Below are 27,076 nucleotides of genomic sequence, written 5' to 3'. Positions count from 1 at the left end.
GGAAAATGGGTGTGAAATACCTCTGCCATTTATCTTCTCTCCAATGGAATTGTCTCAAACCTTTTTTGTAACTATTGTTCACAGTTTAAGATGTTTACATTTCTCAGATTTTGAACCCACTTGTATTTTATATTGAAGTTATTCAACATCTGCCAGTGACTCTTGTAAAGGCTTTTCAAGAGCAATTACCCTAGTATCTTAAGTGTACCACTACCAGCAACTGAGAGATCATCAACAAAGCATGTGTAAGGTGATTTTAAGTCTCTTTAAAAACGGGAACAATATCAATTTTGCATCCTATACCCAAAATAAATGTATAAGTTACTCACCGTAGTGACTAACGTCCTCCTAGTCCATAGTCCCCTTTCCTCCATACTGTATGGGCGTCCCTTTCAAGGGACGGGAAACAACCTTTTCCACCAGACGAAAATGGTCTTTCTTTTAAATTTAGATGTGCTTGGGGGCGCTGCACTGGGAGCATGCGCTCCCCTTACTTCGCCCACCAGCACCACGCCTCAGTCCCTTTTGACATATCAACAATATTACAATTGCCTAATGACCGGTTTATTAAGGGGGGGGGGGGGAAGAACTTATAATTACCTTTACGTCCCGTCCCCTTTCCTGCATACTGTATGGGCGATTACAATGGTATGTAGCCCTGGGGAGGAGAGTTGCCCCTCTAAGAAAACAAGTTCTTCACTGCCTGGCTAGGTGCTGGCATCCAAGCAGTAGTGCTCGCAAAAGGCCGATGGGGAAGCCCAAGTAGCAGATTTGCTGATCGTCTGCCATGGGACGTGTCTTTGGGAAACCATAGCCGTGGCGTTGGCTCTGATGGTGTGGGCGTGCATGTTGGCTGGCAAAGGCCTGTGCTGCGCCCTTCTTAAGCCTTCTTGATGGCCATCACCATCCACCTTGCTATGGAAGCTTTGGAGGCATGACAGCCTGGTTTTGACCTGCCAAAAAAGATGAAGGCATCAGATTTACGGATGCTCTTCATACTGTCCAGGTAAAATTTTAGCGCACTCCTGACATCCAGACCATGCAATACCTTCTGAGCCTCATCCTTTGGATCTGCAAGGAATGTTGGGAGTACCATCTCCTCGTTAAGGTAAAAGGAGGAAACTACTTTAGGGAGAAAAGCAGGGTGCGTCCTGAGCACCACCTTGTCCCGGTGAAATGTTTATGGCTCTGAAGCCACCAGTGCCTGAATTTCGCTGATCCAGTGTGCTGATGTAAGGTCAACCAGTAGGGCTGTCTCGATAGTAACTACCCTGAGCTCTGCTGAGGCCATGGGTTCAAAGGGTTTGTGTGCCAGGGCCCCCAGTACCACGTTAAGGTCCCAGACCGGATGTGGACATTTGACAGGAGGATATCATCGGGTTAGACCTGCCAAATGCCTTTTAACCACCGGATTGGAGAAGGAGACAATGTCATCTGTGTTCTTGTTTGCCCCTATGGCCACCAGATACATACAGCAGGTGTCTACCTGCATACCCGAGTGGGCCAGATGCACAGTGAAGGATAGCACATCGTCCAGCGAGCATGTCAGGGGATCAATCTTGTTGATTTGGCCCAGTTACAGAACCTCGTCCACTTGCTCCTGGTGGAGTTGCTTCTTGCCCCTTTTATGATAGCCAGGTTGTCCTGTGACAAGTGTAGACGCTTCAGAGTGATCTGTTCAGGAACCAAGCTGCCAGGGCTAACTTCTGCAGAGCAGGATGAACCACTGTGACCCCCTGCTGGGATAATAAGTGGGATAAGCAAAACGGGAGTTGTACCGTGGGCTGATCCGCCAGTCGGAGAAGTTCTGACAACAAAAGGTCTTGCCGGCCATCACAGGGCTATCAAGATGAGCCTAAGGCTCCTGTTTCTTGCAGATGACCCTGTGCATCAGTGCAGTGGGGGGGGGGGGGAAGCGTATGAACTCATATCGTTCCACGGAATCAGCAATACATCCCTCAGCGATCCCCTGCCTAGCCCTAGCCCTGAAGCGAACTGGTGGCATCTCCTGTTGCTCCATGGTCGCGGATAGCTCTACCTGAGGGTGACCCCACCTGTCTTGGATCCCCCTCAGGACCTCCTTGTTCAACTGCCACTCATAGTGGTCGATCTCCAGGCTGCTGAGCCAGTCTACTTCCAAGTTGGATTCCTCGGAAGATGGACTGCTGACAAATAAATGTTGTTCAACAGTGCCCACTCCCAAATGTCGATGGGCAGCCCACATAGAGGGGAGGACCTGGTGCCTCCCTGCTTGTTGATGTAATACATACAGATGGAGCCGTCTGTATGCAGACCCAATTGCTGCCGAAAATGGGGAGGAACTCAGAGCCAGCCAGATGGTCATCATCTCGAGCCAGTTGATGTGTTCCAGCTGTTCCTGCCGTGACCATACTCCATGTATACCGGTTGTCCAGTGTACAACCCCTCCTCACCCCACATCTCTCCAAGGACGAGTTTGTGGTAATGGTGATCTCTGGAGAAGACTGCCTGAATGATCTGCCCGCTACCAGGTTGGTCTCTGCCCTCCACCACTCCAGGTCTGGGTGTAGGTGCTGCAGTATGCTGACTGGGGCTGTCTGGGAGCCCATCTCCTTATTCCAAGAGGCTGAGAAATGCAGCTGCAGCCACCTCATTTTGAATCTTGTGTGTGGTACAGCCAGGAGATAAGTCGCCAATATTCCAAGCAGGTGCTGGTACCACCATACGGAGGTCACTGGTCTGCTGAGAAAATGCCTCATAGCCTTCTTGATCGCCGTGATCTTGTCTGCTGAGGGGAAGATCCTCTCTGCCCTTGTATCCCAAAACAGCCCCAGGAATGTTAAGGACTGAGTGGGGAGTAAGGAACAAGTTACTTACCTGTAACTGTTGTTCTCCAGCATGGATTCACATGCTCATGAATATTCCCCGTCAGGCTGGGAATCCTCGGTAACGAAAAAAAAATCAGTTTCAGTTTCGTTTCTGAACTGTCTTTCTACTAATAACCAATCACTGGTCTCTGGGTCATACTGCCCCCAGCCAATGACTGCCCTCTACCTAAGCCCCTCCTCTGGCAGCCAACTTCAGATTTGGAAGCACGTAAAGTGGCAGTAGGACCAAGAGAAGAGCCGCAGAGGAGTTTGGAGGGAGGGTTCGCATGTGAATCCATGCCAGACCCATGCTGGAGAACAACAGTTACAGTTAAGTAACTTGTTCCTTCTCCAGCATGGGGTCTGGCATGGATTCAGATGCTCATGAATACAAGAATACATAGCAGTACACACATGCACAGCCACGGGAGGTCAAGGCTCAACATTAAGCATTTCAACAACCCAACATTAAGCATCTCTTACCGCCTCACGAGGCTCACCTTCAAGCGAACAGGTTGCTCAGCACTGCCTGGCCGACTCTGGACTCCTGCCTGGAATCCCGGTCAACGCAGTCGAATCTCGTGAAGGTGTGTGTCGACCTCCACGTAGCAGCTCTAGAGATGTCAAGAAGGCGCACACCAGACAGGAACGCCGTAGTAGCAGTGGTCGCTCCGGTCGAATGGGCTCTCGGACGGCCGGGCAACGGTCGGTTTGCCAACCGGTGACAGTGCATGATGCAGCCGGAGAGCCATCTGAAAATGGAAGCCTTCGAGAGGGCCTTCCCTTGGTTCACAGGTCCAAAGTTCACAAACAGCTTTGACGTCTTCCGAAAACTTAGTGTGGTCCACGTAGAACTTCAGTGCTCTAGCCACATCCAGCGAGTGCAAAGTCCTCTCAGCCGGCGACGGGAAGAAAATAGGTTGAGATGGAAGTCAGACGGCAACTTGGGCATGAAGGAGGGGTGCGTACTCAGTACTACCCTCGTCTCGTGGAATGTCAGGTATGGAGGTTTACAGGAGAGGGCCTGGATCTCTCCCACTCGTCGTGCGGAGGTGATGGCCACAAGAAACGCTGTCTTCCACGATAGGAACTTCAAAGGTGACGAATGCAGAGGCTCGAATGGCAGGCCCATGAGCCTGGTCAGCACCACATTGAGTTCCCATGCCAGGGCCGGAGCCTTCATCTGCAGGAACAAGCGGAACATTCCTTTCATGAACTCCTTCACCAGGCGGTGAGACCACAGCGACGACCGCCCCGGAGTTCTAGTGTAGCGGGAGATAGCCGCCAGATGGATCTTGGAGGCATGTGCCAGCCCCGCCTTGGCCAGCGACAGCAAGTACGGCAGCACTTGAGGGGCCGTAATCCGTAGAGGGTTGATCTTCTGTGCACGGCACCAGACAGATAACCTCTTCAATTTATGCCCATAGCACTTAAGAATCGACGACGCCCTGGCCTTTGCAAGGACCTCCTTGCAAATGCAGGTGCCCATCTGGCGAAAACCGGCATCGGCGATGTCAGTGGCCACCGTGATGGCGTGGTCCGACGCCACCTCACCATCCTGAAGGATTTCAAGGGCCTCCGCCCGAGAAAAGCGATCTTGAACCACAGCTCCCTGTCGTAGCGTGCCACGATCGTGAGGGCGTTAGCCGCTTTGATGGTCGTCGCCGACCGTTAGGGAGAATTCTCCTTCTAGGGCTAATTTCCCTCACCTAGTGAGTCCCCCCAGCAGCTTTGCTGGATTCTTGTATGGGTTACACAGCACCTTCAGTGTAGTAACCCAGGGTTGTCTTTAAGACTGCCCTCTGACTACTGTCCCCCAGAGAAAGGTAAAGTTGCCATTTACTTTACCTAGTCACTTTTACCACAGACCCAGTACAACCCATCTTACATGGAGTACTGGAAAGGGCTAATCTGTACCCCTTTTCTGTCTTACCTCCCTGAGCATTGTTTTGCTCTTTTAACATTTAGACTTGGCTGGTGGCAGTGGTATCTACCCTAACCTTTCTACTGTGATTATAGTAGATAAACGTGGTAATCCTTTTGGCTATTTTTGCAGCCTTAAGCATAAACCCGCTTGACCAAATGAGTCTTTCTTTTGGCTCCGGTTGGGTTTATTCACCACAAGTCCTTCTTTGCTGCAAACTAGGTTTGCCTTCTTTGTTCACCATCTTTTGGCGGGTTTCTGCAAAGAAGCCCTCCTCTTGGCACCTGGGTGTCTAGGTAGACTGAATGTGGGGAAGGGGTGTAGTCACCCCCTGCACAGGGTATCCTAGGAATCCCAAGTCGCACTTTGCCATGATAGGCTGAGGTGGTTGTCCCGGCTGGACAACCCCCCTGCTGCGTGATTGACAGCCAGGCTGTGTGAATGGGGGTTTTGCGCATAAAATGCAGGTCTCTTGGGCTAGAAGTCGGAGTCGCCATTGGAACTACAAGGAACCAAAGAGACAAACGGCTGCTGCAACTACCCCGTCCCGGTGAAGCCCTGCTGCAGTCCTGAACTACCCTTCAACGACAGAGAAGATCCAGTCCGGAGTCTTCTTCCCGTCAGCCTGGTGGGGATAACCAGCTCATCTTCTTCAGCCAGAGGTCACCCTCGTGGTCGAAATCGCTGCACACTGCTGTAGTGGTCCGGACAGCCACCTGACAAGCCTCTCCTGTTATTAAGGAGAACACCTTTTATTTGTTGTCGCTGCTGCCTGCTTCATCCCTGTGTGGTGTAGACCCCCTTCAGGCATCATCCATCACACCGAAGCTCCAGGAATCGTGGGTCTGCGGGAAACCAACAGGAACAACTGCCAGGGCACCAGCTGCACCATTGGAATAAGGTACTGTGTTCTGCTTGAGGAAATTGGGTGAATCCCTTTTCTTCATCTTCAAGGCTTGCCCTCGTCTTCCCTCCTTCTTATAACTTTTGCTTCCGAACATTAACAATATCAAAGTACTCTTGGCTACGCTGAATCGTGAACTAACGGTGTGACCTTCGACAACAGGTCTCCAGTGTCACTTAACCCTGGCTCCGGCCCTTTGACTTTTGAACTCCTGTTTCTGAGTGTTTCTCGATCCTGTCTGCCTAACCTAAATATTGCCTGTGATTTTTGCCTCCAACTCCCTCTGGGTATCAGGTGCTAAGAGAGTTTTTGCCCCGGTAGCATTTCATGTCACAGATACGCGTTTATTTAGTAGACCGAACTATCAAAAAGTGATCGCAACTGTTAGGCAGAATCCTGTGCAGTTCCCTTGGGGAACACTGCAAAAAGATTAAGACTACAGGAGAGCAGTAAATCCAATTGGTAGCAGTCTGCACCACCCAGATTTACCTGATAGCTGTGGCTGAGCAGTCAGACCTCTTATAATAAGAGTAGGGCAGTATGCAGAGTATACACAATAGGGCCAAAACACAGTAGAGCAAACAAACACTGACCAGAGCTTTGTATAAAAAGTATATCGTTATTTATTTAAAACACACTTTAGGTAATACACTAGCACTCTCAATGAAAAGTAATCTAAAACACAGTCAGGTAAGTATATACACCTTCCTTGATAACTATCAGACAAGTCAGGGTTAAAGCACAACTATTTGTTAAGACAGAAGTGAGTGCTTAACCTAGATGGCACTCCAATAGTTTAGGTTAAAAAGGGAGAGAAAAGGCAGAGCATAAAATTCAACAGTTCCCAACACTTAAGAGTTCAGAGCAAGGGGGAGAAAGGCAGGTTATACTGTAGAGCCAAAGTTCATAGGCCAGGCCCACTTTAAATGGAGCAAAGCGAAATGTGCCCAGGATCACACGGTTTAAAGTGCACTGAAAGTCTTTGCAGAGTGTTCAAAAGAGGTTGGGGTGATTCAAAAGATATAGTTAGAGGTCTGGAGCCAACCCAGTATAGAAGCCAAGGATTTAAGGGTCACCTTTGACAATCTGTAGAAAGGGAGGCCAGGCAGGACACAGTACCTTAAAGAGAAAGGAAGCTCCAGCAGGGGAAGTTGTTCCTGGCAGTGGTTGCAGTTGGTTGTTCCTACCAGGGGAAGAGAGGATCTCGTTGAGGAGGAAACTTGGAGTCGTTGCACTGCACAGGGATGAAACCAGCCGCGGAGTTCCCGATTAAAGGGTGCGGTCCTTTTATTCGCAGTCAAAAGTGGTGAGCTTTGCTATCCGGCCGCCGGGGTGCTTGGCACGGGCGATTCGACCAAGGGCCGTCTTTGGAAAGTGAAAAGGGTGAACTGGTTGGTCCCACCAGCTCAGAGGAAGACGACTCGTCAAGCAGAAGATCTTCTCTTGTCGTCGGGAAAGTGGTGAGGTAGCCGCAGCAGGGCTTCACCGGTGGTGTAGTCGTTGCAGATGGCTCAGCTTCGTCCCTCTTCGGATTCTTCGGTCCTGTGGCGACTTCTGAAGTGCCAGTCCCAAAGGCCCTGCTTTTATGCTGAAAAACCCCCATTCATCAGCCTAGCTGTCAATCACACATGCTAAGTGGTGAGCCGGGCGGCTCACCACTGGGCCAATCAGAGTAGAGTGCGACTTGGGTTGCTAATGCAACGCAGTCCAGGGTGCCAATTCTCCCCTCCACCCTTCCTGTGGAACCCAGAGTGGCACCACTTGGAGGGCTTCTGTGGAGAAGCCTGCCAAAATAGTGGAACAAAGGGCTCGAACTTGGTCAGAGTTACAGAGGCGGACACAACCGCCATTTTAGAACCGAGTTCTGACAAAAAGACCCAACCGTTGATTTAATATTAAATAAATAAACCAGCGGTATCTTTAACATTGCACCAAAAGTGGTGCGTTTAAAATGAATGGGAAAATCCCATAGAGAATATTCCAGTGGAATATTTTGTGTGGTAACCACTGCCACCAGCCAGAAACTTGACAAAGGGGGACGGGACAGTGCCCCCCTCGAAAACAGACCCAGGGGCAATCGAATTACCCCTTACCAGTACTGCCACAATATGATGGTTTGTACTGGTTCTATTCACAATTTTGGACTAGTAAAGCCAATGGTGAATTTACATGCCCTGGGAGACAGTAGTCAGTCCCAGGTTATGGAGTCTATGTTTGGGGGTCACTGTGACACCCCTGTAGTACTGCACTGAGGGTGCTGTGTACCACACATACAGAAAAACAGATGATACCTTATGGAGTAAAAAGGAACCCTATAGCCCATAAGCACATAAGTCAAAGTCATACCTCAAATCATGCCTAAGAGTGGGAGTAAAAGAGTCTCAAACTTAGCAGGAGAAAAAAACAAACCCCAAAAATCCAGCAAAGCTGCTGGGGGACTCGCTAGGTTTGGGAAATTAGCCTTAAGAGAATTCTCCCTAACAGCAACCATATCGGTGGTATCGTGTTTTGTTCATAACACCGATTCATTCAAACACAGGGTACTTACCATGAGACATACTGTACAAAGTGAATTGGTTAGTTGTAGTATAATTGACGTGTGGTTTTGTTTAAAGTTTAATAGAAGTGTTGTGTTTATAACTGATGGTTTAAAAATAAATGTACTTCTATTTTTCTACCTAAAACCTTGAGTCAGTGTTTGCTTGAGTCACAGTAATTGTGGTCCCTTTGTGTAATCTCTGCTACTGCTCATATACTATTGAGATAAGCCTGGCTGCTCTGCTACTGCTACCACTATAACTTAGTAGTACAGGCTTGTACCTGTGGTCTTAATTGTGTGTAGTGGTCCCTAAGGGCACTGCACAGGATTCTGCCTAACACCAACGACGAGATGACTCGTTGTCCCATGGCGTCCAGCTTCTTCCCGTCGCCGTCGGGTGGGGAAGTGGAAGTTGATGCCATCGCCCTGCCGATTTCTTCTTGGCCACCGCGGAGACCACTGAATCCAGGGACGGCTGAGCTCGAGGCACAACAGGTGGAATCTGGGACCCGGTACTTCTTCTCATACCGTCCCTCTTTGCAGGAGCCGTGGACAGGTTCTTGAGCAGTGATAGTCCTTCGTCCCAGATGTCGTCCAGTAACGGGACTGAGAAGATAGTCTTCCTCTTGACCTCCCGTCACTGGTAGAGGAAACCTTCCTTCTACTCTTCGGGACAAAGCTGGAAAAGCTCCGATGACCAGGCGATCATGGCGTGAAAGGAGCCAATTTCGTCGGGAGGGGAGGCCCGGGCAAGGGGTGATGGGCAATCCGTTCCCGTCTCATCCCTTGGTGGACGGGAAGGAGGTGAAGGCTGGAAAGGAGGGGGGAGGATGGATTCACCTCTGCTTGTTCGGTGGGCTCCCTGACGGTCCAGGCGCCGCTAGATCATCCGCTGGGGGTAAGGGCAACCTTGTCCTCATCTCCGTAAACAGGGTCTGGATAGCCATCAGGATCGCTCCAGAGTTGTCCTGTGGCATAGGCATCGGTTGCGACGGGAGCGACGGCTGGGGCGTGGGATCCTCGGTCTCCTCCACGGCCGTCGGCTCCACCGTTGCTCTTTAGGTCCGCCTCGTCGGGATCCCTCCCGTAGGACCGGACTTCCAGGATCTTTGACGCTAGCCAGCTCATTTTTGGAGGTGGCATCTGTGTCCGTTATGGCTACATTCCCCCCTCCCCCTTTCTCATCCTGAGGTTTCACAGGTCTTCTCGTTAGGTTGAAAAGCGGATTCCCTCTGGGGTGGCAGGGAAACTCTAGGCCCAGAAGTCGATTCCACTGGGGTAGCCTCCACAGGCTTCACCAGGGCCGCCACGACTCCTTCAATCGAGGCCTTCGCCAGGTGAATCAGGGCCTTCATGACCTTGGCCGCGTCTGGGGCCTTCAGCTGAGGGGGAGGGTCATTGCCTCGCCCCCCCCCCCCCTTGGCTTTCTCCATCGGGATCGACCGAGGCTTCTCCCGAAGCTTACCCGGGTTCTCAGACTTTGGCGTTGGCTCGCGGTTGTTGGCGTCGGGGACATTGCACCCTTCCTGGCAGCCGAGGAGCCCGAACCAACGGCGCTCCCGGTGCCCACAGACTCGCGGTGCTTTGCCTTATGTTGGGCCCCCGTTGCCGGGGTGCCCTCAAAGGTCTTAGAAGACAGCTCAGACTACTTCTCACCTGCTGCTGGGCTCTTCCCTTCCAGCCAGTTAGTGAGTCGAGTCTGACAGTCCTTCAATGTCCGGGCGGACATGTTCTTACGCCCAGCCCTCCTCCACGTGAGACTTGTCGTGAAGGCAGTACAGGCATCTGGAGTTCTCATCCTCAAAGACTTTCTGCAATCCACATCCAGGGCAGTTCCTAAACAGCTTGGATCCAGTAGGCATCACGTCTCCTTTGTCCTGGGCCATGTCCACGCGGAGTAGGCCTCAAAGATCTTCCGGAATCCTCCAACAAGAGAAACCCGATGAAAATTCCCCGTTGAGGGGCGTAGAAAAATTCCAAAATGGGTCCCCATTGATCGGAGGAAGAATCGGTGGAGCTTGAGGCTCGAATTGACCGAAAAATAAGAGAAAACTCTTAGGAAAAAGGGCAAAACGCAGTAAAAGCTCGAGAGCTATAGCACGAGGACTCCCAACACTTGAACGTGCAGTAAAAATCTGAAGATGGCTGCCAGAGGAGGGGTTTAGATAGAGGGCAGTCATTGGCTGGGGGCAGTATGACACCAGAGACCAATGATTGGTTATTAGTAGAAAGACAGTTCAGAAACAAAACAAACTGATTTTTTCTTTACCGAGGATTCCCAGCCTGTCATCGGGGAATATTCATGAGCATGTGAATCCATGCCAGACCCCATGCTGGAGAACTGAGACTTCTTGAGGTTGATCGAGAACCTCAGATTGTATAGCATGTGCATGAGTGCTGAAGCTGTGTGACGGACCGCCTCTGGAGACTCCGCTCGGATAAGCCAGTCGTCTAGGTATGGAGAGAAAGGTGGTGGCCTTCTGCCCTGAGAAGGGCTGCTGCCGAGTTGATTAACCTCGAAAAGACCCTTGGGGCCGAGTTGAGACCAAAGGGGAGGACCTTGTACTGAAAAGAAGAGCCCATGATCCTGAACCTCAGGAAGGAACGATGGGGCTCCCAAATGAGGACATGCAGGTAAGCATTCTTCAGATCCCGGGAGCACCTCCCGCACACAGAGTCTCTGCAATAGGAGCTGGAGTAACCATCTTTAACCTTTGAAGGGGTAGGGAAAGGTTCCAGGAAGAAAGTTCTAGAACAACTCAGGCCAGTCTGGTGGTTCTTCTGAATGGTGAATATTCGGGAATAGAAGCCCATGCCCCGCTGCAAAGCTGGAACCTCCTCCACCGCCTGACTCGTGATGAGCGAGCGGATAGCCGCAAAAGAGTTGCCGTCCCAATATGTGATAGTGGAGGGCAGGAAAGAGGAAATGGAGGGATTGGTAGGCAGAAGCCCATGGAGACTACAGAGGATCCATGGGTCCGCGAACCGTGCCTGCCATGAACGGAAGTGCAGGGCAAGCCTGCCCCCCACTGCAAACTCGTGGATCTGGGAGACATCGTCACTACTTCTTACCCTCCGAGGCTGGTGCCCGGGAGGGGGATTGGAACACACCCTTGTGAGAGGATTTGTGCTGCTTGCACCTGTGTTGGCTAGACCTGTCTGGTGCGATGCTCCCGAAAGTCCCTGAAGCCACCGAAGGTAGGTGCTCTATCCGAGCGCTGGGGATTCTGTCTATAGGCCTTGGGTGCCGACTGTCAGGGTGGACGAGGATCAAGCTGTCTGAGAGCCATTCTTTTTGTCAAGTTCCTCATCCGTGGTTGAGTGAAACAAACCCCACTCCCCCACCTCCAAATGGAAGGTCTAGAATGCGCTCCTGCACATCGGGGTTATACTTGGCCGCCTTGAGCCAAGCTGTCCTCATATCTGTGGTGATACAGATCACAATCTGCGGTGTCAATGTGAGCCACTGTAGACGCCATGATATCTTGGTACACAATGTTGGCCTCAGCCAATCTGGCCCTGAAGCGTGCCGGACTCTGCGCAGGGAGCTCTAGAAGGAAGTCCGCAATCTCCCTCCACAGTTTGATTCACTGCTGCCAGCATAGCATCAGCATTGGCCTGGCACAGATGGAGTATGGCATTAAGAGTAAATATTTTTGCCGTAGGATTCCAACAGCTTTTCCTCTTTTCCAAGGAGCGCTGACGTTGGATCAGCAAACAGACTGTGGTTTGGAGTAAAGGGAGTCTGCAGCTGTAACTGATGAATGCGGTTGATGGTGCACTGATAGAATGCGTTAGTCCACCTCCACCTGCCGATACTTGGCATCCAGGCTTTGAGTGCAGCTTCACCCATCCCTTCTTGGCAAGGGATTCTACATCTTTTTGCAGAGGAATGGCAGTTCTTGCGGCTGGGCAAATGGTCAGCACTTCAGCTAGAACCCCCCACCTCAGGTTGCTCGACTTGAGGCTGCGTAATCCACAGGTATTCTACTACACCGCCAGCCTCTCGTAGAAAGCCTTAGCTGACGAGGGAGTATCCTGGTACTCTTCCTCATCTGTGTTGCCCGCTGTGTCCTGCAGGTACGGAGCAGACAGAGGCGTGCTGGGTGTGGGCATCTGCGGCGTGCAGACTGGCAGAGCCGGAGGCTGCTGCAGAGGCTGTGCCGGAGGCAGAGCCTGCATGACTGGTGTGAGCGCAGGAACTAAGGGTTGAACCAGTACCGGAGTCTGCAACACTGTCGGAGACCGAGGTGGTGCCGGGTGTAGCATGTCCTTGATGACAACCCTGAGGATGGTGTCCATCTGAGGTGACTTCATGAGAGTAAGGAACATTTCTAAGAACAAATTCCTCACATGCAGGGGAAGGGTCTGGAGGTGTGGCAGCTGTGCCCTGTGGTTGGTGAGGTCTGGCAGGCCTTGCTGCACCCCACTGGGAGCTGTGTACCTCCCCTGTGCAGGTGTGGTCGGGTATGATGTGGGCCAGGTCACCGGAGTGGTCCAGTCCCACCAAGACGTGCATTACCATGCTCGCTCTCCGCTAGAGCTGCCATCTTGTCTGGCCTAGCACCCATTTTGCCCTGCCCCGTGCCACTTGCTTGCTGCGTAGTGCTTGAAGAGCCGGGACCAGTCTCCGCCTGTACACTTAGAAGCGAGGCTCAGACCTTCCCTCCATCTCAGGTAGAGACCTGGGAGGCGGAGGGCCCTCGGCCATGACGCCGGTAGAGCTGCGTGTAGGCGCCCCCTCAGGTACGATCCCGGTAGTAGGTCAAAGCCCCTCTGGGATGTCCCCGGTCCAAGAGCCTTGCAGCCCCTCAGCAGTGGGACCGGGAGAGTCTTGTGACCCCTTTGCCTGTTGGCCAGTAGCTCTGGGAGCCTAGGTCTCCTTGCTGGTCTTAGGACCTAGAAGGCCCTTCCCACTCTGGCGCTTCCCAGGGAAGTAGTCCTTGCGGGGTACAGAGGAGAACAGGACACCTACCTTGGGCCTGGTCTTCGTCCTCACATAAGTCTTGAGGTCCTCTGGAGGTGATCTCTCACACAGCTCCCTCCACCTGGCCAAGCGATTGAGGGCTTGCTGGGTCAACGCGTCGCAAGAAGAACAGCCAGAGCGCATGGGGATCTGACATGGGTAAGGAAGGCTCGTAGGCCAGAGACCTGTTAAAACCGACCGTCGTCATGCGTCGGGGAGGAGCGTGGCACTAGAGGACATTCTTCTCTGACAATCTAGGAGAGCAGAAAAATAGAACCTTTTCGGATAAGCACGTGTGGAATTACAAGTCCAGGGGCCTAACCCAGAAGCATTTGTAAGTGGTCCGTTCCAGTTGACGCGGAAACAAGGACTGACGTGTGGCGCCGGTGTGCGGAGTATGGGGAGTACATACTCCCAAGGCCGTGCCCCACGTGCTTCGAAATTTAAAGGGGATGACAATTGTTTCTGGTGAAAAAGGTTGTTTCCTGTCCCGAGCGAGGGATGCCCATAGAGTATGAATGAAAGGGGACGGAGGTAGGAGTAAGCCCTCTACAAGCCCAGACCCCCTTGCAAAAATATATAAGGAAATACCGGTGACAATGAAAACACATTAACACTGTAAACCGGTGTACATTCCTTTTTTTACTGTAGACAAAAAATAACCAGTCCATCGAATTTTTTGCACTTGATCGATCCTATATTCAGACTTACCTGGCCCATTGTCAGAAGTAGCTCTATGTAAATTCGAATCCAATTACAAATGCCAAGTGGGTAGAAGAAAGACGAGTTAATATCTAAAGCGGATTGAACCAAATAACAAGGCACTTTGTTTTTGAGGCAGGAAGTACTAAGTAGGACTGCTGCATTAAATGGCTATTTATATTGGCTGTAAAATTCTCCAGTGCATCAATCATCTTTTTCCACTGTTCAAGATTTGCCTTTTCTGAAACACGAACGTAATGGTTTACCATTTAGAGGTTAATGAAACACAAGTACCTCAAAGACACTCAAGATGCTACCTTCAACTTACACCATGTAAAACTACAAATCAACTGCAAAAAATATGGACATTTAAAAGGCACTTTTTTCAAAGAAATTACTACATTTTGAGTGTGGTACAGAATATTAAACAGAAATATCTGGCTTGGTGAATTAAAATTAAAGTGCACATTTAGGAGATGTTGAGGCTCTATTGTAATTTGCACAAAATTGTAGTACTGCATAAGAGTTGATATGCCTCAGAATAAGTGACTCGCATTAATGAAATATTCAATTGTCTCACAATTTTCTTTGTTCCATCGACATGTTTTTGAACTACAGACAACTCGCAAAGAAGTTAATGGAGTAAGGCTCATCAGAACTATATATGCATGTACCATGATAGTTAAGTAAGCTCTAGGTTTTACTAGATCAGTAAAGGCACAAAGTCGCACATATTGCTCAGCATCACAATTAACAAAAAGGCAGCAATAGATGAATTTACCCTGGACACTCTCCTAAGTTTGGCTCCAGCAAGTGCAGCTGCTAGTCCTGTTAAGGGGCGATTTTCTTCAGACGATCCACCAAATGTTCCAGAAGGGAGGGGAGGTGCAGGAGGTGGTGGTGGTGGTGGTGGTGGTGGGGCTGGAGGGGGTGCCTGGCCAGGAGGTGGTGGTGGTCCAGGTGGAGGTGGGGGGCCAGATGGAGGAAGAGGTGGTGGAGGAGGAGGTGGTGGTCCTGGTGGTGGTGGGGGTCCTGCTGCAGGGGTGAAGACTGAACCAGATGGAAGAGGTGGAGGTGGAGGTGGAGGAGGAGCTTGGATAACACCTACAAATCAAAAATAAAAACAAATTAAAATAAACATATGGGAGTGATTTTTTTTTCAAGCCTATGGCCAGTAGATAAGAAAAACACATAAATCGTGGGGCAACACTCTATTAAACAGAGGAACGCAATTACAAAAGAAATACAGAAAAAAATATTTTGTAGACCGGATACCTTTAGAGCAGGCCACTGCATTTTTTGCTGCAAGCTTTCAATACTGCATGGGCTCCTTCCTCAGGCACGCAGTATTCAAACTAGCAGCCACAAATATAAGGGAGTCAAAAGAAACCATTATCGCTCCACCCACATTCTTGCTTTTAAAGAAAGCTAGATGAACCCAGTTTGGGCCATTTTACTCAGAATAATATTCCACAATGATGGGAAGGGTGCAGTCCACATATTCAGTACTTTAATAAACTGCACAAAGCTCCTCTCGTTTCTAGAGGTCAGATACTAAAGAAACTTAAGGCAGAAAGGATCTCAATGAAGCAATGTGGCCAGAGCCGAGAATCAAAAAATAAAGTTGACTACTATGGGGAGTGAATGTAAAAAGGGAAATATTCAATAAAGGTCAGAATTATAAAATGGTGCTTCTGGAGGGTGATGTAAAACAAATCCCTCATGATATGGCTGGTGAACAAATCATTAGATTTAGTAGCTCCAGCTCACCCAGTGCAATGATCTTTAATATAGTATAAAAATAGTTTAAAATAGCCGAATTATAATTGTACACAGCTGCAATCCTCCCCCTCCCCTTTACCAGCCATCCCTGGGATCTATCAGAGTTGTTGCGTACTAGGGGTTGTTTAGATCTAATCAGCTTGCAGGTGAACAGGGTGTGTGTGGTCTAAGTGGTTTTCTTTGTGCCCATTTCGAAACACACAGTATGTGTCCTAGTAGATCACTCCAAGTCCTCCTCACTCCTAATTTGCTGTGTGGTGCCACAGGGATATATTTTATCACCAATACTGTTCAATCTCTTTAGGGAGCAGCGGGGAGAGCTCACTGTGAGCAGTGGGATCTCCGTCCATTAGGATGCGGATGACACAGCTCTACTTTAGTGCCATCTAATAACATCCGTTGCCTCTTGTTGAGTGAGGGCCTGATGGTTGAAGCCTGCCTCGCATGCAAACCCACAAAAAACAGTTCCTCCTTAGACACCAATGGGAAGGCAACTAAGAACCAGACGTTACTAAGCTATTCTTCTAGGCCCCTTTATTCTTGCCAGAAGACATCCTCGCACAAATATACTCCTTTGTTTAGTGTATTGTATTTACTCTATTCCAAATTCTCTTTTTATGATCAAAATGCAAATAAAATACACATTATCAGCTTTCCTGCTTTGGTGTATCCAAACCTCCCAGCTACCTCAGCAATTGTGTACATTCCCTTGCCCAGCTTCTTGTAGATGGAGGCCATGTTCTGCCGTTTAGGATACCAAAATGTACATTCAACTCTAGGCGGTCCTGCAGTCTTCAGCCCGAAAGATCGCTCGAGGAAATTCTTTTTTTATCTCACCTTACAAACTGCCTTTTTTTTCAAAGAACGCATTCAATGTAAAATGTGGCGAGAGGTTTTAGGAATTTCACCTGTCTCAACTAGATTACAGCAATGCAGTCTTGTAAGGAAGGCATGGTATCAATAGTAAGAAAAACAAGTGACCACAGTTCAAGGGTATTTATTGAACTTTAACAAGGGTGTGAAAAATGATATGGAAGCAAGCTACAACCATCAAATAATGCAGTCCTAGTGGAATCTCTTCAAAATAAAAAAGCCTACACTTAAATTTTTTTTTTTTTTTAAATAAATGACAATCCTTACCTCTAAAAACAGTGTGGGGTATTGTGCACGAAAAAGAAAGAAGCGCTCACAAAATAAGTCAGGATGCTAAGGCCGTTGGACTCCATTCCCCATGTTTTCAGAACAGTACAAGGCGGTTCACTCTAGAATAGCACACTTGAGCTTCTTCGGCACAGGGACACAGTTCCATTACCAGCATCAGGGCCCCCTGTGCCCAAGTCTCTTAAGTTATCAAAGTCTCTTGATTCAGAGGGCCGGATGTACCAAAACAAACAAAATGTTCCTTTCCTCTCACACGTACTCAAAGCAGGTGATCCACTCTTCACCCTGGGTCCCCATCAGCCAGGCTCAGATCCTTCCTTTTACACAATTAGTCTCCCTCAGCCGGGTTCGGACCAACTGCAGTTACTATTTGCTATCTAAGACATTCGAATGTGCACAGGGTTTAGCTTGACCTGTTGCAGTACCACTTCAATTGCACAATTTAGATACGCCACCTCTCAGTTGGATACCTAACAGACCTTTACATTAGCACCCACATGGTGCCGGACCACTCTGTATATGGTATCTATGTTGGCTTCAAAAGTTCAGCCACTTCTTGGATGTCCAATTATATATGCGTCGCTCATCACATACGCTTCACACACTTATCTTCAGATTTCTCCATACAATGTTGATGCTTGCAACCTTGGTTCTAACACAGACCGGTCTGCTATCAGCCTCCCAGACTCACCAGCTGGGCTGACTTTACTGGCACTGCTTTGTGGTAGGAGCCAAGGACAGTACCACAGTGCCAATCGCTCCTCCTCGCCTTGGCTATCGATGCAGGAGAGCCCCGGGTACCCGAGACACAGTGCACGTTTCTTCAGCTTCAATTCCCGGACTTCTGTTTCTTATTCTTGAGAGCTGGCGAAAGTAGCATTTTTTTCTCCAAAAAGGTCAAGGTCAGTTCTCTCCTTGCAACCCTCTCGGGTCTTGCTGTCTTTCTCTTCTTCTCGTACTGAACTGCCATCTTGGAGCTGCTGCTTCCTCGTGTGTTGTGCCTTGCTCAGGTCTGCTTTCGTGCTCCGCCTTTTATCTGTGTGGGGAAGTGTGATGGAAGTCAGGTGTGTGTAATGATCAGTAATTGCCTGACTGCCTCACCATTGTGTTGGGACATGTCCGGTATTCTCTCACAGTGAGCTGTCCATGGTAAAGTGTTCATGTCCGTTAGGCAGAATTATATGCAGTACCCTTTGGGAACACTACACACAATTAAGACTACAAGTGACAGTACAATTTCACCTTTGGTACAAGCCTGTACTACACAGTTATAGTGTACCAGTAGCGGAGCAGCCAGACTTATCTGAAGAGTAAGTGAGCAGTACAAATAGTTACACAAAGGACAGCAATTACTATGATTCAGGCAAACACTGACTCAAGGTTTCTAAGTAAAAGAATATATATTTATTTACTTAGCAGTTGTATAACATTTCACTAATCTAAGCAAGGTCAAAATCACAATCATAAATACACCACACCACTTCCCTTAAATTCCAGGCAAGTTAAGCTCACAAAATGAAGTGGGAGCAAAATGGCACTCCAGCAATTTAAAAAGGGAGGGAAAGAAAGTCATCAGAAATTAGGCAAAACCAACAGGTAAGTATTCTGAGCAGTTGAACAAGAGAGACTACAGTGAAGAGATCAGCTAGAAAAGGCTAAGGGCCAAAGTCATCAGGTCAAAAGTCTTTTGCTCAAGATCACACAGTTCAGGGTAATTTGCTGTAAAGTTTGAGCACATATTCCGGACGAGGTTGTGGTTGGTAGAAAAGTTAGTTCAAAGAAAAGAGAAGGACAAGCCCTCGGATTGGAGAAAGATTTCAAACACTTTCACCGCGGCTGAGCGAAACGCACAACCGGATTTGCACAGTACCTTAAAACGGAGAGGGGGCTGTAGCTGAGGCAGACGTTCCTGGTAGTTCCTGCAGGCTCACGGTTCCTGAAGCGACTGTCGGACTGATCAGAAGTAGGAAGACTGGATGGTCCTGCACTACCCAGGGAAGAAACTAGCAGCAGCGCCAAACAACGAATAAAAGGTGCGCTCCTTAAAACCCAAGCATGGTCTGACCTTCCTGGCTATCCGACCCACTGTAGCTCTGTACAGCGAAATCGACCAGAGGAGGGGTCCTGGCTGGTAGTTTGAGCTTGTGGGACCAACCAGGTTGCCCAAGGGAAGAAGTTTCCTGGAGGATCTTCTCTGTCAGATTTGGAGATTCGGACCTGCAGCAGGGCTTTAGAGGGCGGTTCAGTCGTGGTAGGGGTCCTCTTCTTCCAGTTCCTCGTTGGTTCTTTCCTTCCAGTGGCGACTCTGCCTTTCCAGTCCCAGAGACCTGCTTTTTATGCAGTTTTCCCCCATTCATACTGCCTGGCTGTCAATCACACAGCAGGGTGGCTGGCAAGGCCTGTCCCCTTAGCCAATCAGACAAGAGTGCGACTTGGGTTTCCAAAGGAACCCATGGCAGGGGTCCGAAGATCCCTCCCTCACATCCTGCCTACCTAGACTATCAGGCGCCTTAAGGAGGGCGAATAGAGGAGTCATCCCCCGTTTGGCGCGCAGAGAGAAACATGAGAAAGACTAACAAAAAGAAATGGCGACAAAACACAGCCGGAGACAAAATAAAACATATATGGTCAAGCGGGTTTCATGTTCGAGGCTAATATAATAGCCCAAAACATTACCAGGTTATTTAAGATAAATGCGGTAGAAAAGTTAGGGTAGATACCACTGTCACCTGCCACGTCTTAATGTTAAGGGAGAAAAACAAGGCTCCAAGAGGCACAGACAAAAAGGGATTAGTTAACCCTTTCCAATCCTCCATGTAAGATGGGGTGTACTGGGTCTGTGGTTTTAAAGTGACTTTATAAAGTTAATGGTAACTTTACCTATTTCTGGGGGGACAGTACTCAGCCCCAGAAAAATTGAGTCAGTGGGAAGTCTCAAAGACAACCCTGTGTCACTGCACTGAAGGTGCTGTGTAACACACAAATAGTGGTGCACATGGAGTAGGTGAGGCTCCAGTGCCCAAGATCACACAAAGTAGAAATACACATAGCAAAACACATGTAAGAGTGGGAAAAAAGGCTCACACTCTTACCAGGTGAAATAAATAAATCCTAGGAATCCAGCAAAGCTGCTGGGGGACTCTTTAGGTAAGGGAAATCAACCATTTATGAGAATTCTCCCCAACAATGTCAGGAAATGGGGCGGAGGGTTGAGTTCCTAGGTATCCTACCTGGTAGGATGGGGAAAAGGTGCGACAGGGGAGGGGATACTGCGTCTCACCATTTGGTGTCCCTGTCCCACTACCTGAAGACCCCCCCCCCCCATCCAGGTGATCCTCCTGCACTGGTCCACCCCCAGGAACTGGATCCTAAAGCGATGGCGGTGTCCTGGCCACCTGGGTGACAGATACCCTGGGACTAGCAGGTGAGACACCTCTTTTCTCACAGTCTGCACTCAGAGCCTTGTATGTTGTACACAGGAAGTCCGTTATTTAAAAATTAAATTTGCGTGAAGAATCCATGGACATCTTAACACCAGTACTTTTGGAATGCCCGGCAGGTTTCCAGATGACTGGTTCCTTCTGAGCTTTAGGAAAAAAATGCAATATTTGCTTGTTTGGTTAATCCTTTGACTAAGGTTTTATACTGTTCATGGACAGTTGATATTTTAGGTTTTATTTGTTGTAGTTCTGCACTTTGTTCAGCACTGTAAATGCAGTTTGATTCTAAAATAAGTAAGTTTAATAAAATGTTTTGCAGTTTTCTCTTGATAGAGTTTGACAACCATTAGAGCATTGTAGCACTAGATCCACCATACAGCAGTAAGGATCTCAATGTATTCTGATCGGTTCATGTCCAATTTAAGCCTACTCATTTCAGCCCGGGCCCAAGCCTAGTTTTCAATTTTTATTTTTTATGAACAAAGGTATACCAGAATATTGTCGGTACTCTTCCCTACAATTGACTTATTCAGCATTGCCTTTTTCCCCTTCTGTTTCTGTATATCATCCTAATTTACAGTACATCTTCTCATTTATTGTGCTTTGGAACGACTTGTACTGTATTGTGCAAAATCACAAAACTAATGAAAAATTATTTTAACATAAAACGTCCGCCCACGTCACGTCTGGCTCACTAATTTTCACCTTGAGGGAACTACCACCAAGCATGCTTAATTTGGGGTTGGTCCAGTAAACGCAAGCGTTTCCACCCGGGAGCTGCTGCTGGCAAGCTGAGAGTTACATTTCTTTCCTTCCTTGTTTTTCTGTAACATCTGTGGCCTTTTATTTGTTCATCGGTCAACACTACAGTAACCCATTCCCTCACAGCAGGTAACAGAGGTCCTTTACTGTAATGCAATGAAGGATTTATCATAAGAGTGACAGCTGTGTCAGCAAATGGCAGAGTGAGGTTAGGGTTGGAATGTTGACAGTTGGGACAATCTCTGTGAAAGTTTGTGACTGGCTCCCGGTACTGCTAGAGGCCACAGGACAAGGAGCACAAGTAATGTCCCAGGATTAGAGCCTGTACCTTATATCGAGTGGTTGCTGTGTGGGCCACGCGAACATACAAATACAGACAATTAACTGTGGAGGGTTGACCACTTCTCCACCCATTGTGTTTTGCTCTATAGCTCTGTCGGCAGGAGAAGCTAGAACTTTCCTCTAGGGTCCTCGTACTTAGCCCTTGCTGTGACAGCTACCAATTAGACTAATAAGTTCAAGGCGTCCATTTCTTTAGTTGGTTATTCCACAAAATGTCTACTACAGTTTTTTCTTTCTTCAACAACCTTTTGACCAACATATTCCGTCTCCAGATCTACAAGGCCACACTCCTCTTAGTACCTCCATAATCTTCCTGTCCCTTTTCTATGCCCTCCCCTTCCACAACCACCTCAGGTTCATATACTTTCAGTTTTGATTCTTTAGCACCTTCACTCCCCTTTGAGCACTTCTTTCGTGGATTCCAAACCGCTCTTTCACATTCATTTGTTTTGGGATTATTGTCATTCTCCCCTTCATCCCCTCTTGTAACATCTTTTCTCCTCTGAGAACCACCCTTCACAGTATTACTCTCAATGCTCATCACATCTATGGACAACTCCACTTCTCGAAGCACTGCCACATCCTTTCCTTCTGGTTCAATGGTATTTAGATTCCTCCCAGCTTTTACCTCCATTTCACTCTTTGACCACCACTCTCCCACTCCATGCACCCTCGCTGTAGCTCTCATGGATCCTTGGTATGGCCTATGTTGCTCCGCCAACTCCCAGGTTGCAAGTTGCCCAAGGTCCTGGATGTCTCCTCCAGCCTGCTGGGATGTGCTCAGTGTCTTGATTGTACTGTAAACCTACTCGAAATGAACTCTGGCCTTCAGCTACTACTCCCAAGATTAATCTTGCAGGCTTGAATAGGGTTTTGGCTCTGTGTTGCTGCCTAACTTGTAAATAATCGGGACTAGTGTGTTATCTGGAATGGGGAGGGCACCAGGCTCTACCCATGGCAATGGCTTCCAGGGCGGATATGGAATTTGGGATTGGCCAATCTCTCTGTTGGGGTGAGTAATCCGTCTCAGGATGCTGGTGTAGGGACTGGATGGTGGGCCCCAACCCAAAGCATGGCTTACAGTTCAACAGGTGGGATTTTGGGCTGGCCAGTCCTCCTTCAGCAGTTCTATCCCTGGTTGTCAAGTCCTAACTATGCCCCTGGAGGGACTCCCTTAGCAACACCCCTGCGTCATGCGGTTAACAGGTAGGCTAAGTCTGGAAAAGATCTGGGGCGACACTAATGTCAGAACTGTCAGGACTCGGGGCTAGCTAACATTTTGGTTGTAGCCCCTGAGCTTTTATCCGGGGCTACAACCAAAAGACCTGGGGTTATAGCCCCCTCATAACCCCTTCCCCACCCCCCAGCAACGCCTCTGTGCATGAGAGTGGAAACCTTGTGTGGTGCACGACTGGCTGTCAAGTTTCCAGCAGTAATTTCGGGCACCCTGTCCTGCTGTAGATTTATGATCAATTCCTGCTCCCGCACTGGAGAGCACTGCTGGTTTGTGGGATGGCTATTCCTAGATTCCCTTAAAGGGGGCTGTAGCTTTAAAGTTCATTGGAAATGAATAAAGCACTTAGGGGTTGGGAGATGCCAGGTGCATGGGGCTGTGCCCCTCATATGAACCCATCCTCCATGTGACAGTGCCCTGCCTAAAGAGGACATCATTATGTTAACATGCTTTTATAAATGTCCATAGAGTGGCGTACTGTGCCCACCCCTCCCCTCGCCACCCCCCGCCACCCCCACCCCCACCAACCAAGTGAGGCTGAACAGGGGATCCTCCCAATTCCTACCCTGGAACCAGGCCCATTATCCTCTAGCTTGGGGGAACTAATGACCCGCTGGGACACACCACTTAAGATCCTCAGACACAGGTAGAGGACCGTCATAGCTCAAGAGGGAGAAAGTCTCTGGGCATAGCATGTGGAACATTTTGGGCATCTGGTGTCAGTGAGAAGACGGAGACCTACAAGGACAAACAGAACAGTTCTCAAGTATTTTAATGAATTGTCATTTTACTTACAATGAGGGTCTTCCAGCAAAGGGAACAGGGTGTGGGGGGTCAATCTGGATGTGTGTCCGACAGCTCGCAGCTTTTCGAGCTAAGCCTTAGTAGGCACACTGTGCTTATAAAGTGTTTGTTCTGCTAAGCGCCAAGGAAATGCTCCATTTATGAGACGAACAAAGAGGCTTGTTGTAAATGTAGCACTTCCGCATGAATCCCTATATTCGGTTGCAATACAGGGACTCCTGTAGAGTATATGGTGTTCAATCCACAATGTAGTGCTTTCATGGCGAATCTATTGAAGGTGATACTGGGTACATAAGTGCTAAATCTGCACCTATAACATGCTGAGCTACTGATGGTACAGACCGTGGGCGAGGTTTAAACATGATTACTAGGTTGTCTGCTAGAATTCTTTAATGGTCTGTTTAGAATATAGGTACATACAGGAGAGATATTTATTTGTGAGAAACCCCCTTTAATACAGACTGCAGTATTTACTTTGTTCAAAAATTGCTTTAGAACATTGCTTTGTTGGTTTGTCTGGACAGACATTTAGGGGTACCTGCCAACATAACTTTGGAATTTATCTCTGTATATTGGTGCTCCCTCTCCGGTTACACTGCAATTTAGCACCATAGTACCCTGTACATTCTGTGTCAGTACACGTCATGCTTCAAGAAAAAAAGAGGACAGTACTTTCTATGCAAAATGTGAAAGGCCAATCAAGGAAGCACTCTATTCCGTCCTCCCCGACACCCCGCCGCTTCCTTCAGTAATGCTTAATGATGTAATCATCTATATTTAAATAGTACCCCTCCTTAGTGTGAAGCACTTGCCCTGTAAGGTTAATGTTACCTTTGTGGGTCACCTGTTGTCTAATATATGTTTTCGGTCCTTTTTTACTCCCTCAAACTGTCTCACCAGTTGTGCTATTGTACAGGCACCCTTCGCAGCAATGCCTCCACCATCTGTACATGTGTTGCAATCTATTTCTGATAGAAATTGACATCCCTGTTCGTCAAATAAAAATATAAATACAAATATGCAACTGTAGCACAGGTAGACCGAAGAGGCTGTGCCATGGACGTTTCTTATAGCTACCTTTTTTCTAAAGTCCAAACAGGTTGAAATAAGTAACATCTACCTTCTACAGAAGCAACTAATCTTGCAATAGAAGGGTATGTGCCTTGGCACCACAAATAAACTAATACCACCCCTCAGTCCTTTTCCAAGGAAAAACATTTGCCTAGCTAATTTAGTTTGTGAAAGGCTTCCGAATCAAAGGATAAATGGGGTGAAGGAAAGAACTCTAAAGAGCGAGAAAATATCTCAAAGTGATTTTGCATCCCTTACACTTATTGTCCACTTTCACCACAAGAGACAACGGGAGCACATTTGCACAGCAGAACATGAAAACAATTTCGTAAAGCCTATATCCCTCGCAAACACAGCACTACATGCCTCCAAACAAGTCTACATCCCTCCCGGTGTAGTTCCTATTTGCTGTGTTGAAGTGGGATGACCAAATTCGCCCCCTCCTATAAAGGTACATGACGCCGAAGAAGGCCAGGCGATTTCGTGAACGACCATACTATTTCGGACCAATTCCTAGTGCTCCAATAATAAGTGTCGAGAGGTACCCACTCAGCCAGCCCTACAGACCAGGTGCAGTACAAATCTTCTCCAGAGTGCACAAGCAGCTTCAGGCTGCAACTAAAGAGACCCCAATTGACAGTATTGACTAAATTGCTGAGAAGCCAAAGCCACGGACATCGTTAGAGACACAACAGCGTAGCAGTGTTAGACAGGAAGCACACGTGCCATTTGTATATCAGGACACAAACACTCGAATACACGAAGAACACAAGCGTACAGTTCGATAGTTAGAGGACCGATACATATACTGTCATTGCTTTTATTATTTTGTCATTAGCTTAACACGGAAACGGCAAGAAGCAAGAGATCCCGAGTACGGCTTGCTGATGCTTATGTGCAAATAACCTTATGGAACTGCAGGAAATACTATGGGACCAGACAGAGCCAAGTGTGACTAACATATGGAGAATATAGAATAGCATGGACACTGTAGGAACCACATAATGGTTCAGGAAAATTACAGCAGGCCCTAAGCCTCTCAGCAAGAGCCGAGGTGAATTCAGGCTGGACAAGAGCAAACGTGTGAGACAGGTCCCGCTGCCAAGGCCACCAGATACAAACATTCCATTCCCTGAATGGCAGTAACACCAACTGGAATAAATGCAAATAATTCATCATAATTCAGAGCTGCAGAAGCTCCAAATCATGGTCTCTGAACACATGACCCGGCCAACTCAGATGATTAGAAATCAAAGCTATACCATTACCAACACTCAGGCCTTACACTATCCCCTCCGCCTCAATCCACAGCAAAAAGCAGTAAAATGCCTGAAAATAATAAGCTCTATAAACCTTTTGTATCAAACTAAACCTTTTAGGGGATACAGGATGAAGCGAGTCAGTCTGAATCCTGTCCAAACAACAAGAGCAGACAGGGCGCCCAAAGCAATCCCCCCCCATAACACTCAGATAAAAGGGGAGACAGCCAGGGAAGTACTACATTTTGTTTCTTTTGCTCAGCTGGGGAAGACCAGTCAAAGAAATCCTAACCGGATTACTGTGAATTTTGGCTCTGAACACTTAAAGATGCACCTAGTCTCTGCAATTGTCCAAAAAGCACTAGGAAGCCCCATGTAAGTAGGAGTACTTTCAGTGGAGGTAACAGATGCACTTTGTTATTGCTGCCGCCTTACACTGCATAAGCATTTAGTCTGAAGCTCACCAAAAGGACCTACCCATCAACATGACCGCTGTTCTGTCCACTACTGTTTAAACAAACTACTGCCCTCCCCCAAAAACAATCTCTAATGGTCAAGGGCTGAACATTACGTATGTATAGACCTGGCCGTCACCTTAAACATTTTCTGGTTAAAAGGCAAACGCTGCCTGTATTAATCCTATGTAGGTGATGGGAAGACCATCGATTTACCTTGTGCTTCAAGCCGAGATTACATTTTGGGGAGTTGGGTAAAATGGAATGGTATCGTCCTGTGCAAGATGCTTCTCGGAGTAAAGTCTCAAAGGCCAAACAATGACCCCCCTAAAGCTAGGAAAAACAACTTGGCAAAAAGGTCTTCAAGTGCTCCATCCAACCATTGTCCATGTAATTTTAAATATCAGCACCTATGGGAGAAGACGACTGGAGGCAACACCCAATTACAGCCCCTTTAAGTTTCCTCCCAGCTCACTAACAATATATCCACCAATGCACGTTAAAGGTCTGAATCCACAAAGTCAGGCTATGGTATGGATTGGCCCCATTCAGGGATAAGACTCCAAACTCTCCTAAGGAGAGGCAACGAGAAATGGTGAAGTTCAAAGCAAGTGCCCACTGAGCACAGTGCGAAATGCCGGATAAGGTCATACTACACTGCTGCATTTTATGAATAGATATGACAGAGCAGCATTAAACTCGACTATATGAACAGTGTATAGGTGTGATGAACAGGAATTTGAAAAACATTGTGATGCTGGAAATGCATTAGAGGGGCAGGGCCTCCCTGTCATTGTACTGTAGTACTTTTACAATTATGTTCTGTGTTATTTTCTGCACAGGAGTCCATGTGGGACTCCTTGCAGTGCAGCTCTTCCTCTTTTT

The 27,076-nt window shown here is 48.2% G+C and overlaps 1 protein-coding gene across 3 annotated transcripts in view; it reads right to left on the bottom strand.

The window, feature by feature from the left end:
* The window catches only part of ENAH (ENAH actin regulator), a 1,361,004-nt gene that overhangs the window by 282,922 nt on the left and 1,051,006 nt on the right, over nucleotides 1-27,076 (bottom strand). For all 3 annotated transcript variants that reach the window (XM_069608703.1, XM_069608701.1, XM_069608702.1), the window contains one exon: nucleotides 14,663-14,985. In XM_069608703.1, the coding sequence (XP_069464804.1) occupies nucleotides 14,663-14,985 (323 nt within the window). The remainder of the gene's footprint in view (nucleotides 1-14,662; nucleotides 14,986-27,076) is intronic.

This window comes from Ambystoma mexicanum, chromosome 4q (genome assembly GCF_040938575.1).
Source record: "Ambystoma mexicanum isolate Mex_15411 chromosome 4q, UKY_AmexF1_1, whole genome shotgun sequence".
Lineage (NCBI taxonomy): Eukaryota > Metazoa > Chordata > Amphibia > Caudata > Ambystomatidae > Ambystoma > Ambystoma mexicanum.
The sequence above is the reverse complement of the archived record's forward strand: the minus strand, read 5'-3'. Positions and strand labels throughout refer to the sequence as shown.